The sequence below is a fragment of the Nerophis lumbriciformis genome, linkage group LG23 (genome assembly GCF_033978685.3).
Source record: "Nerophis lumbriciformis linkage group LG23, RoL_Nlum_v2.1, whole genome shotgun sequence".
NCBI classification, from domain to species: Eukaryota; Metazoa; Chordata; class Actinopteri; order Syngnathiformes; family Syngnathidae; genus Nerophis; species Nerophis lumbriciformis.
Genome location: NC_084570.2, coordinates 31,598,018 through 31,612,453, shown reverse-complemented (window position 1 = coordinate 31,612,453; position 14,436 = coordinate 31,598,018). Strand labels below are relative to the sequence as shown.

Genomic DNA, 14,436 nt, shown 5'->3' with positions numbered 1-14,436 from the left:
CGTGGTGTTGAATTGTTTCTTTTCAACATAATACTAACAACATACTAACGACATGTTCCTAACAACATATTAATGACATGTTTCTGACATATTACTAATGACATATTACTAATGACTTATTACTAATGATATATTACTAATGACATATTAATGACATGTTACTGACATTACTAATGAAATATTAATAATTACTCATTACTAATGACATGTTACTAATGACATTTTACTAATTACATATTACTTATTACTAATGACATATTACTTCATACTAAAGACCTATTACTAATGACCCTGTTACTTATTACTAATTACGTATTACTAATGACATATTACTAATGACTTATTGTTAATGACATGTTACTGACATATTACTAATGACATGTTACTAATGACATATTACTAATTACTCATTAGTAATGACATGTTACTAATGACAAATATACTGCAAATGGCAAACAGTACAACTGACTTGTTTTATTTTGGCAACTGAGCTGCCAGTTTTTGACCGTTAAAAAAAAGTACAGTTTTTCCATTTACTGTAATTCACTAAAAAAACAACCATAGATTTTACTGTCAAATAAACTGGCAGAATTTTACCATGAAAAAACATTGGTAGATTATTTTAAATTTCCAATTTACAGTATAATTTACAGCATTAATCTGTTGTCATTTTCCAGTCTACAATTGAAGGATAACTTGTTTTGAAATCATAAATCAAAGAGTATTGATTTTGTTTTGACAAAACTATTTTTAGAAAGTATGATAATATAATAGTTAACAATATTTTGTTTATTAAAATGTGTCCAATAATTCTGAAGGACACATTAAATGGGATATTCAAATAAATGGATTTGGCGGCCACATTTGCAGAAAGCTTGGGGCCAAACTTCTCCCTTGAATAATAATCTAATTTTGTATATTCCAGAGAACCAGCGTCCTCTACAGTGGACATTTGATTTTGCTTGATTATTTAGTCATCTACAGAAGTGCTCTGCTGTTCTTCAGGACCTTCTGCACAAATGTGAGTCCCTCACAAATTATTTCAACTGAACTTGTTGAATCACACACTTGTTGAAAAGGAGGGGACCTAAGATTTAGGGATGTCCCGATCCGATATTTGGATAGGATCGGCCGCCGATATTTGCCAAAAAATGCGTATCGGCAAGGCATGGGAAAATGCCGATCCAGATCCAGTTTTTAAAAAAAACTCCGGTCCGTGTTTTACAACGCACTGATTTAAATAATACATTCCACTTTTCTGCTGCTCCCTAATTTCCGTTCCGCATTTTCCAGAACACCTTCAACACATCCACAGGTCTGTGGATTCTCACGCAGTTGCTTTTAGCTGCTGGCATTACACGACAGGCTCTTCTCACTCTTTCCTGTGTCTCTCCCTCTCACAGACAGCAAGCGCACCTTCTTACACACGTCACATACTGTCACGTCATACGTCACATACGTACACGCCCTCCCCAAGCAGAGAGGTAGCAGCATGGCTAACGTTAGCTGTGATGCTAGCGCAGCCGTGCGAGCAACGTTCTCTCTAAGGTGCACTGCTCAAGCGTCCTCTGCGCACGGCAAATCTTTGCCACGCACAAACTCAAATAAAAAAATAAGCGCATAACAATTTTCGACACACGGACACGACAGAGAAAACAGTTTTCGTCATCGTTGTTCAAATATTGTAACGTCTGTCGAGACGCTTATCTCCATTCGGTGCCACACGTTCACACCATCAAAATGCCGAGGCAAACATTTCCAGATCAACACCATATGAAAAAAAATTGTGATTTTTTAATTGTGATTTCCTTCTCTGCATGAAAGTTTAAAAGTAGCATATATTAATGCAGTATGAAGAAGAATGTTTTAATGTAGACACAGAATCATCATACTGCTGTGATTATAATAATAATAATAATAATACCTGGGATTTATATAGCGCTTTTCTAAATACCCAAAGTCGCTTTACATGTGTGTGGGGGGGGGGGGGAGGGGGGAGGATAAAAACAACTTTATTTGAAAAAAATAAATAAAAATAAAAATAAATAAGAGACACCTAGGGCAGGGTCCGTTTGGAAAGGCTAATGTGAAGAGGTGAGTTTTTAGGGTGGCTTTGAAGGTAGGGAGGGAGGGGGCATCTCTGATGTGCCTGGGGAGAGCGTTCCAGAGAGAGGGGGCAGCCACGGAGAAGGCCCTGTCGCCCCAGGTTCGGCGCCTGGTCTTGGGGACCTCAAGGAGGCCGGCATCACTAGACCTGAGGGAACGGGACGGGACTTGTGGCTGGAGGAGGTCAGAGAGGTAGGGTGGTGCCAGGTTATGGAGTGCCTTGTAGGTGGTGAGGAGTATTTTAAAGGTGATTCTGTATTTGACAGGCAGCCAGTGGAGGTCATGAAGGACAGGTGTGATGTGCTCTCTGGAGCGGGTTCCGGTGAGCAGGCGGGCAGCAGAGTTCTGGACGTATTGCAGTTTGTTGAGGGTTTTGGAGGTGATGCCGTAGAGGATGCTGTTGCAGTAGTCTAGCCGGGATGAGATGAAGGCGTGGATGAGGGTTTCAGTGTATATGCATCAAGTGTTCATTCAAGGCTAAGGCAAAATATTGAGATATATATCGTGTATCGCAATATGGCCTTAAAATATCGCAATATTTAAAAAAAGCCATATCGCCCAGCCCTAGTTCAATGATGCCATTTCTGTTTGTCATGTATAATTTTGTGTATTTTGTGTTTATCCTTGAATAAACATGTCAGTTTCTTGTTACCAACCATTGTGTATTATTCAAACTCCCCTAATTCAGCTGGCTAGTTGTTATCAAGAGTACTAAAACCTGTTTCAACATGATTCTGACAACTAAGTAGGCTAAATAACTTTAAACTTTAATACATGCTCGGATAGGCCAGTATCGGTCAGTATCGGATCGGAAGTGCAAAAACATCGGTATCGGATCGGAAGTGCAAAAACCTGGATCGGGACATCCCTACCTAAGATGGAACCTTCAGGCACACCACTAGTATAAGTCAACACATGACTACTTTGTTGTCACGTTGTTGTTGTCATGGTGTCACGTTGTACCGTTATGTTGTCATGTTATTTTCACTTTGTTGTCACGTTATTGTCATGTTGTTGTTGTCATGTTGTTGTACCGTCATGTTGTCGTCATGTTGTTTTCACTTTGTTGTCAAGTTATGTTGTCACATTGTTGTCACACAGTCGTTATGTTGTTGTCACTTTGTTGTCATGTAGTTGTCACTTTTTTGTCACGTTGTCACTTTGTTGTCATGTTTTCGTCACTTTGTTGTCAAGTTATGTTATTGTCACTTTGTTGTCATGTTGTACCGTTTTGTTGTTGTCACTTTGTTGTCAGGTTGTTTTCACTTTGTTGTACCGTTATGTTGTTGTCACTTTGTTGTCATGTTGTTGTACCGTTTTGTTGTTGTCACTTTGTTGTCATGTAGTTGTCACTTTTTTGTCACGTTGTCACTTTGTTGTCATGTTATTGTCACTTTGTTGTCAAGTTATGTTGTCATGTTGTTGTACCGTTATGTTGTTGTCACTTTGTTGTCATGTTGTTGTACCATTTTGTTGTTGTCATGTTGTTTTCACTTTGTTGTGCCGTTATGTTGTTGTCACTTTGTTGTCATGTTGTTGTACCGTTTTGTTGTTGTCACTTTGTTGTCATGTTGTTGTACCGTTTTGTTGTTGTCACTTTGTTGTCATGTTGTTTTCACTTTGTCACGTTATGCTGTCGCATTGTTTTCATGTTGTTGTCACGTTATGTTGTCATGTAGTTGTCACTTTTTTGTCACGTTGTTGTGATGTTGTCACGTTGTTGTTATGTTGTCATGTTGTTGTACCGTTTTGTTGTTGTCACTTTGTTGTCATGTTGTTTTTACTTTGTTGTCACTATATGTTGTCGCATTGTCATGTTGTTGTCACGTTATGTTGTTGTCATGTTGTCACATTGTTGTAATGTTGTTGTCACTTTGTTGACAAGTTGTTGTCATGTTGTTACTTTTTCACGTTGTCACTTTATGTTGTTGTCACGTTGTTGTCATGTTGTTGTCACGTTGTTGTAATGTGTTTGTCATGTTGTTAATGACATAAATCACAAAATAGAAGTGTCAAAAAGGAGAGGACTTGGAAGTTGTGTCTTGAGGAGCACCTCAGTTATGTAAATCACAAGGTTGAAATGTCAGTGAGAGCATCTTTGAAAGTGTTTACATGCACAAGGTCCTCTATAAAACGGGAGGAATTTGCTGCAAAAATGGTTGCTCCAAGATTTAGGAACTGAGCTCTTGGGCCAGCATTTGAAAAGCCCAAATTATGAAAAAGAGAGGACCTAAACTTGAACCTTGAGGAACACCAGGAGTAAAACCAAAGTAGTTGAAGACATGACTAGTGTGAAGTAAACAAGATACAACATGACTAGTGTGACGTAAACAAGGTACAACATGACTAGTGTGAAGTAAACAAGGTACAACATGACTAGTGTGAAGTCAACAAGATACAACACGACTAGTGTGAAGTAAACAAGGTACAACATGACTCGTGTGAAGTAAACGAGATACAACATGACTAGTGTGAAGTAAACGAGATACAACATGACTAGTGTGAAGTAAACAAGATACAACATGACTAGTGTGATTAGTGTGAAGTAAACACGATACGACATGACGAGTGTGAAGTAAACTAGATACAACATGACTAGTGTGAAGTAAACGACATACAACACAACTAGTGTGAAGTAAACAAGGTACAACAGGACTAGTGTGAAGTAAACAAGGTACAACATGACAAGTGTGAAGTAATTGAGACACAACATGACTAGTGTGAAGTAAACAAGATACAACACGACTAGTGTGAAGTAAACAAGGCATAACATGACTAGTGTGAAGTAAACGAGATACAACATGACTCGTGTGAAGTAAACAAGATACAACATGACTAGTGTGAAGTAAACGAGATACAACATGACTAATGTGAAGTAAACAAGATACAACATGACTAGTGTGATTAGTGTGAAGTAAACAAGATACAACATGACTAGTGTGAAGTAAACAAGATACAACATGACAAGTGTGATTAGTGTGAAGTAAACAAGATACAACATGACTAGTGTGAAGTAAACTAGATACAACATGATTAGTGTGAAGTAAACAAGATACAACATGACTAGTGTGAAGTAAACTAGATACAACATGACTAGTGTGAAGTAAACGAGATACAACATGACTAGTGTGAAGTAAACGAGATACAACATGACTAGTGTGAAGTAAACAATGTACAACATGACTAGTGTGAAGTAAACAAGGTACAACATGACTTGTGTGAAGTAAACAAGATACAACATGACTGGTGTGAAGTAAATGAGATACAAGATGACTAGTGTGAAGTAAACAAGATACAACATGACTAGTGTGAAGTAAACAAGGTACAACATAACTAGTGCGAAGTACACACGATACAACATGACTCGTGTGAAGTAAACAAGATACAGCATGACTAGTGTGAAGTAAACGAGATACAACATGACTAGTGTGAAGTAAACAATGTACAACATGACTAGTGTGAAGTAAACAAGGTACAACATGACTCGTGTTAAGTAAACAAGATACAACATGACTAGTGTGAAGTAAATGAGATACAACATGACAAGTGTGAAGTAAACAAGATACAACATGACTAGTGTGAAGTAAACGAAATACAACATGACTAGTGTGAAGTAAACAAGATACATGACTAGTGTGAAGTAAATAAGGTGCAACATAACTAGTGCGAAGTACACAAGATACAACATGACTCGTGTGAAGTAAACGGGATACAACATGGCTAGTGTGAAGTAAATGAGATACAACATGACAAGTGTGAAGTAAACAAGATACAACATGACTAGTGTGAAGTAAACGGGATACAACATGGCTAGTGTGAAGTAAATGAGATACAACATGACAAGTGTGAAGTAAACAAGATACAACATGACTAGTGTGAAGTAAACGAAATACAACATGACTAGTGTGAAGTAAACAAGATACATGACTAGTGTGAAGTAAATAAGGTGCAACATAACTAGTGCGAAGTACACAAGATACAACATGACTCGTGTGAAGTAAACAAGATACAACATGACTAGTGTGAAGTAAACACGATACAACATGACTAGTGTGAAGTAAACAAGATACAACACGACTAATGTGAAGTAAACAAGGTACAACATGACTAGTGTAAAGTAAACGAGATACAACATGACTCGTGTGAAGTAAACGAGATACAACATGACTAGTGTGAAGTAAACAAGATACGACATGACTAATATACAACATGACTAGTGTGAAGTAAACAAGATACAACATGACTAGTGTGAAGTAAACGAGATACAACATGACTAGTGTGAAGTAAACAAGATACAATATGACTAGTGTGATTAGTGTGAAGTAAACAAGATACAACATGAGTAGTTTGAAGTAAACTAGATACAACATGATTAGTGTGAAGTAAACGAGATACAACATGACTAGTGTGAAGTAAACAAGGTACAACACGACTAGTGTGAAGTAAACAAGGTACAACATGACTAGTGTGAAGTAAACGAGATACAACATGACTAGTGTGAAGTAAACAAGATACAACATGACTAGTGTGAAGTAAATGAAATACAACATGACTAGTGTGAAGTAAACAAGGTACAACATGACTTGTGTGAAGTAAACAAGGTACAACATGACTAGTGTGAAGTAAGCAAGATACACCATGACTAGTGTGAAGCAAACAAGATACACCATGACTAGTGTGAAGTAAACAAGATACACCATGACTAGTGTGAAGTAAACAAGATACAACATGAGTAGTGTGAAGTAAACAAGATACGACATGACTAGTGTGAAGTAAACTAGATACAACATGACTAGTGTGAAGTAAACGAGATACAACACAACTAGTGTGAAGTAAACAAGGTACAACAGGACTAGTGTGAAGTAAACAAGGTACAACATGACACGTGTGAAGTAAACAAGATACACCATGACTAGTGTGAAGTAAACAAGATACACCATGACTAGTGTGAAGTAAACAAGATTCAACATGAGTAGTGTGAAGTAAACAAGATACAACACGACTAGTGTGAAGTAAACAAGATACATGGCTAGTGTGATTAGTGTGAAGTAAACAAGATACGACATGACTAGTGTGAAGTAAACTAGATACAACATGACTAGTGTGAAGTAAACGAGATACAACACAACTAGTGTGAAGTAAACAAGGTACAACAGGACTAGTGTGAAGTAAACAAGGTACAACATGACACGTGTGAAGTAAACAAGATACAACATGACTAGTGTGAAGTAATTGAGACACAACATGACTAGTGTGAAGTAAACAAGATACAACACGACTAGTGTGAAGTAAACAAGGCACAACATGACTAGTGTGAAGTAAACGAGATACAACATGACTCGTGTGAAGTATACAAGATACAACATGACTAGTATGAAGTAAACGAGATACAACATGACTAGTGTGAAGTAAACAAGATACAACATGACTAGTGTGAAGTAAATGAGATACAACATGACTAGTGTGAAGTAAACGAGATACAACACGACTAGTGTGAAGTAAACAAGATACAACATGACTAGTGTGATTAGTGTGAAGTAAACAAGATACGACATGACTAGTGTGAAGTAAACTAGATACAACATGACTAGTGTGAAGTAAACGAGATACAACATGACTAGTGTGAAGTAAACAATGTACAACATGACTAGTGCGAAGTAAGCAAGGTACAACATGACTTGTGTGAAGTAAACAAGATACAACATGACTAGTGTGAAGTAAATGAGATACAACATGACTAGTGTGAAGTAAACAAGGTACAACATAACTAGTGAGAAGTACACACGATACAACATGACTCGTGTGAAGTAAACAAGGTACAACATGACTAGTGTGAAGTAAACAATGTACAACATGACTAGTGCGAAGTAAACAAGGTACAACATGACTTGTGTGAAGTAAACAAGATACAACATGACTAGTGTGAAGTAAATGAGATACAACATGACAAGTGTGAAGTAAACAAGATACAACATGACTAGTGTGAAGTAAACAAGATACAACATGACTAGTGTGATTAGTGTGAAGTAAACAAGATACGACATGACTAGTGTGAAGTAAACTAGATACAACATGACTAGTGTGAAGTAAACGAGATACAACACAACTAGTGTGAAGTAAACAAGGTACAACAGGACTAGTGTGAAGTAAACAAGGTACAACATGACACGTGTGAAGTAAACAAGATACAACATGACTAGTGTGAAGTAATTGAGACACAACATGACTAGTGTGAAGTAAACAAGATACAACACGACTAGTGTGAAGTAAACAAGGCACAACATGACTAGTGTGAAGTAAACGAGATACAACATGACTCGTGTGAAGTAAACAAGATACAACATGACTAGTATGAAGTAAACGAGATACAACATGACTAGTGTGAAGTAAACAAGATACAACATGACTAGTGTGAAGTAAATGAGATACAACATGACTAGTGTGAAGTAAACGAGATACAACATGACTAGTGTGAATTAAACAAGATGCAACATGACTAGTGTGAAGTAAACAAGATACAACATGACTAGTGTGATTAGTGTGAAGTAAACAAGATACAACATGACTAGTGTGAAGTAAACTAGATACAACATGACTCGTGTGAAGTAAACGAGATACAACATGACTAGTGTGAAGTAAACAATGTACAACATGACTAGTGCAAAGTAAACAAGGTACAACATGACTTGTGTGAAGTAAACAAGATACAACATGACTAGTGTGAAGTCAATGAGATACAACATGACTAGTGTGAAGTAAACGAGATACAACATGACTCGTGTGAAGTAAACAAGATACAACATGACTAGTATGAAGTAAACGAGATACAACATGACTAGTGTGAAGTAAACAAGATACAACATGACTAGTGTGAAGTAAATGAGATACAACATGACTAGTGTGAAGTAAACGAGATACAACCAGACTAGTGTGAATTAAACAAGATGCAACATGACTAGTGTGAAGTAAACAAGATACAACATGACTAGTGTGATTAGTGTGAAGTAAACAAGATACAACATGACTAGTGTGAAGTAAACTAGATACAACATTACTCGTGTGAAGTAAACGAGATACAACATGACTAGTGTGAAGTAAACAATGTACAACATGACAAGTGCAAAGTAAACAAGGTACAACATGACTTGTGTGAAGTAAACAAGATACAACATGACTAGTGTGAAGTCAATGAGATACAACATGACTAGTGTGAAGTAAACAAGATACAACATGACTAGTGCGAAGTACACACGATACAACATGACTCGTGTGAAGTAAACAAGGTACAACATGACTCGTGTGAAGTAAACGAGATACAACATGACTAGTGTGAATTAAACAATGTACAACATGACTAGTGCGAAGTAAACAAGGTACAACATGACTTGTGTGAAGTAAACAAGATACAACATGACTAGTGTGAAGTAAATGAGATACAACATGACAAGTGTGAAGTAAACAAGATACAACATGACTAGTGTGAAGTAAATGAAATACAACATGACTAGTGTGAAGTAAACAAGATACAACATGACTAGTGTGAAGTAAACAAGATACACCATGACTAGTGTGAAGCAAACAAGATACACCATGACTAGTGTGAAGTAAACAAGATACAACATGAGTAGTGTGAAGTAAACAAGATACAACATGACTAGTGTGAAGTAAACAAGATACAACATGACTAGTGTGAAGTAAACAAGATACAACATGACTAGTGCGAAGTACACACGATACAACATGACTCGTGTGAAGTAAACAAGGTACAACATGACTCGTGTGAAGTAAACGAGATACAACATGACTAGTGTGAATTAAACAATGTACAACATGACTAGTGCGAAGTAAACAAGGTACAACATGACTTGTGTGAAGTAAACAAGATACAACATGACTAGTGTGAAGTAAATGAGATACAACATGACAAGTGTGAAGTAAACAAGATACAACATGACTAGTGTGAAGTAAATGAAATACAACATGACTAGTGTGAAGTAAACAAGATACAACATGACTAGTGTGAAGTAAACAAGATACACCATGACTAGTGTGAAGCAAACAAGATACACCATGACTAGTGTGAAGTAAACAAGATACAACATGAGTAGTGTGAAGTAAACAAGATACAACATGACTAGTGTGAAGTAAACAAGATACAACATGACTAGTGTGAAGTAAACAAGATACAACATGACTAGTGTGAAGTAAACAAGATACAACATGACTAGTGTGAAGTAAACAAGATACAACATGACTAGTGTGAAGTAAACAAGATACAAAATGACTAGTGTGAAGTAAACAAGATACAAAATGACTAGTGTGAAGTAAACAAGATGCAGCAACACCTTGGTTACTTAGATGACATCAAATACATTGGAACTGCTGAAAAGGAGAGGACTCAAAGAGGTGCCTTGAGGAACGCCTCAGTTTGTAGCACTTAGTCGGGACCCCAGTATGCTAACAAGGTTGAAATGTCAGTGTAAGGATCTTTGAACGTCTTTACAGTGCTCCAAGGTCCCCCGTAGAACATTCTAGTCACTGCATTCAGTGTCGTGAAAAAGTATAACCGCCTCCTTTTTGCATAGTTTCCATTTTAATGTTTAGATCCTCAAACAGATGTCAATAACAGATACATGTTTCATTAAACATATATTAACCTTGTTGCCCTAGGGCAGGGGTGTCAAACTCATGTTAGATGGGGGGCCACATATAGAAAAATCTACTCCCAAGTGGGCTGGACTGTTAAAATCACGGCACGATAACTTAAAAATAAAGACAACTTCAGATTGTTTTCTTTGTTGAAAACTCGAACAATCACATTCTGAAAATGTACAAATCATAATGTTTTTGTTGCACTTACATGTTGCGGTTAATTGTATTCTATCTTTATTTGTCGTTATTTACACTTTCTGAATAAATTATGTGATACCCTTCATCAGTCGACGACTTATTGGTGTTCATTTTCAATCCATCAAGATAAAAAAATTATATCAAAATAAAATTACAGGATGTTATTTATGTAGTTTGCTCATTTTCCTCGGCTGATGTACTAACATCAAGTGGTTTATTTATACATATGTAGCATCATCTAGATACAAAGATACAAAGAATTGCTATTGCGACATCTAGTGGACACATTTAGAACAGCGGTTTATTTCATTAAAAAATTTAGGCTCATTTTTATACTTGGCAAAAACATCCCGCGGGCCGGATAAAACCTGTTCGCGGGCCTGATCCAGATCGATGTTTGATGCCCCTGCCCTAGGGGAAACTGGGTAACACATGGCACACTGACAAAGCTTAACCTATTTTTACTATAACAATCTACAAGGTTAATACAGTTCGCTTCTTTCTTCCCCTCCATGTTTCTGCTTTATTTTGTATTTCAAGTTATCATTACATGTATGTATTGTTGATAATAGAAGTAATTATTATTATTCATTATCAATAGTACTATTTCTATTGGTATTTGTATTGATCCATTTGTAAATATCCTATTTGACAATGTTGTTCTGTTGTTATTGTTGTCTCTCTGTCTTGTCCCCCTCTTGTCACCACTATTTCACCCTCTGTCTTCCTTTTTCTCTTTCCTTTGGAAAATCCAAGATGGCGCCAGTATGCGCTTTGGCCTGCCGTCTCTCGCTGTCAGCTCTGTTTGTTTTTGTGCTGTTCGCGTCTGTTGTCGTCTCTGTCAACTCTTTGCTTGTGTATGATCGCCAAACGCTGTTGGATCTTTGTCCCTCTCTCACGGGTATGGTCAATTTCCACGTTGGTTTTTCGAAGTCCCAGGCGCCGTACTCACCCAGCCGGATTCCTGCCTTCCTTTCCCGCCCCCAAGCTCCTCTACCCCGGCGAAGGCGTCACCGCCGCCGCGGTAAACGTGGCGGCCAGCTGGTGAGAGTTAGGGCACTCCTGGCCCGACTTTCCGTGGCTTCTTGAAGGAGGTATGGTCCGCTACCTGGTCTCTTCCTGAACAGGCGTTTGCTGGATCCCGCCGGCTCCTGGCTTGTTCCTGTCGTCGGTTTGCAGGGGGAAGCTCACCCCTATCGCTCCTGCTGTCCCTGCCCCCGGAGGCGCGGGGTGAATTCCCGCCACCTGGATCAGCAGCGGCCTTGGACGCGCCGGCCCCCGTCAAGTTCGGTCTTGTTAACGCAAGATCTTTGACAAACAAAACATTTATCCTGAAGGATTTATTCATTTCTCGCGGACTGGACTTCCTCTGTGTGACGGAGACGTGGCTGAGAACTGGTGAGTTCGCCCCTCTTAATGAACTTTCATCACCGGAGTGCTTGTATTTTAATTCTCCGCGGTCGTCCGGCCGAAAAGGAGGAGGATTAGCAGTCGTTTTTAAAAATGACTTTAAATGTCGTCAGATCCGCCTGCAATCCTCTTTTTCAAGCTTCAAACTATGCATGTTTGAACTGGGTCTTTCTGATGTCGTCCTGTGTGCCGTCGTCTATCGACCACCCAAGTACCATAAAGACTTTCTAAATGACTTTTCTGAATTTCTGGCCGAAATCCTCGCCCAAATATGATCGTGTCCTTATTGTTGGTGATTTTAATATTCACACCTGCTTTCCAGACGAACCGCTCTCCAGGAGCTTCCTGAATGTCAATGACTCATTTAACGTTGTACAGTCTGTGTCTGGTTCCACACATGAACGTGGGCGTACACTAGACCTTGTACTGTCTTATGGTTTTATTGTTGACAATGTCGTTGATGGTGATGCTGTGTTTTCTGATCACAGTCCTGTTATGTTCAATTTAAGTTTGGATCCTGATGTAAAACCACTTGCCGTGCGTCATGGGCGTGTTATTAGGTCTGACAGTGCAGCCGCCTTCTCTCCTTTGTTCACTGTGTCCATGCAGAGTACATCACTCTCTGCAGACACTGAACAATTGATGTGCTCTTTTCTCTCCACATGTTCTGAGAATCTGGACAGTATAGCGCCCCTCAGAGCTATACGTCCAAAGCCAAAACAGGAGCCTTGGCTCAATGAAACCACGCGCACAGCTAGGCGTGCGTGGCGAAGAGCGGAGCACAAGTGGAAAGGGGATCACTTGGAGGTCTCTTATCAAATTTTAAAAGAAAGCTGTCAGAATTATCAAAGTGTGGTTAAAGCTGAGAAAATAAAATATCTGTCAGACTTAATTTCAAATAGTATCAGCAAGCCACGTGTTCTTTTTAAAACTATTAGTTATGTTCTTAATCCGAATCCAGCCACTTCAATGGAGATGAGAAGTGAAACTTGTGAAAATTTCTCTCCTTTTTTAACGACAAGGTTGCTTCTATTCGTGCAAATCTTTCTCGTTCTCCATTGAGTTTTAATGTGGCCACTCAGTGCTCGGCTGTGTTTTGTCAGTTTGAGCCTGTGTCCATGCCTGAGCTTACAGGAATAGTTGACAAGCTAAAACCCTCGTCCTGTCCCACAGACCCAGTGCCCCTTCGCTTTTTTAAAGAAGTCTGGTATTCTATTGACTTGTCTGTTAGGGACATCATCAACAGCAGCTTGATTTCTGGCAGTGTGCCCTCTTTTTGTAAAAGAGCTGTTGTTGAGCCTTTGATCAAAAAAACAGGTCTTGAGTTTGTCACATTATTGGCCCATTTCCAAATTACCTTTTGTGTCAAAAATTTTGGAGAAATGTGTTTTGGCGCAACTGCAGCCTTTTTTTGAGATGAAAATAGCACTTTTGATCCATTTCAGTCTGGATCCAAAGCTTTGTTTGCATAGTACTGCATCTGCACTTTTAAAGGTTTTTAATGACTTGCTTTTAATGTCTGATTCTGGCTGCTTTGCCATTTTAGTGCTTTTAGATCTTACAGCTGCCTTTGACACAGTCGACCACACAATTCTTTTAGACCGCCTGAGAGACTGTGTGGGTGTCAGGGGGACTGCATTAGAGTGGTTCAGATCCTACCTGTCAGAGAGGTCATTCTCTGTCAGGCTGGGGGACGCCACCTCTTCTTCTGCTCCGCTTTACTGTGGTGTCCCCCAGGGATCTATTCTAGGCCCCATCCTGTTTGCACTGTACCTTCTCCCTCTTGGAGAGATTTTTAAGAGACATTGAGTGTCTTATCACTTTTATGCAGATGACTAAATTTATATGCCGATTTCAAAAGGCCACGGCCCCCTGACACCCTTTCTCAACTGTCTATGCGACGTCAAGGCTTGGTTAGCCCAGAATGTTTTAATAATGAATGAGGGAAAAATGGAAATTTCAGTTTTTGGTCCGGCCCTCACTGACTTGGGACCATTGCAAAATGATGTGCGTCCCAAAGTCACCAGCCTTGGCGTCACTATAGACAGCGATTTTAAACTTGACAAACAA

General features: G+C 38.6%; 1 protein-coding gene across 1 annotated transcript; it reads left to right on the top strand.

Annotated features, from left to right (window-relative positions):
- Nucleotides 1-130: 130 nt before the first annotated feature.
- Nucleotides 131-13,322, top strand: LOC133622241 (uncharacterized). Its single transcript, XM_061984744.1, has 3 exons — nt 131-1,021; nt 11,713-12,000; nt 12,084-13,322. Exons 2-3 carry the CDS (start codon nt 11,713-11,715, stop codon nt 12,639-12,641), a joined length of 846 nt encoding a protein of 281 aa, XP_061840728.1. The 5' UTR covers nt 131-1,021; the 3' UTR covers nt 12,642-13,322.
- Nucleotides 13,323-14,436: the final 1,114 nt, after the last annotated feature.

Bases quoted from the DNA above. Each gene is read 5' to 3' on its own strand.
- LOC133622241 (XM_061984744.1), top strand. From the start codon at position 11,713: ATGGCGCCAGTATGCGCTTTGGCCTGCCGTCTCTCGCTGTCAGCTCTG. The intron at 12,001-12,083 runs GTGAGAGTTAGG...CTTCCTGAACAG, and splicing joins GTAAACGTGGCGGCCAGCTG to GCGTTTGCTGGATCCCGCCG.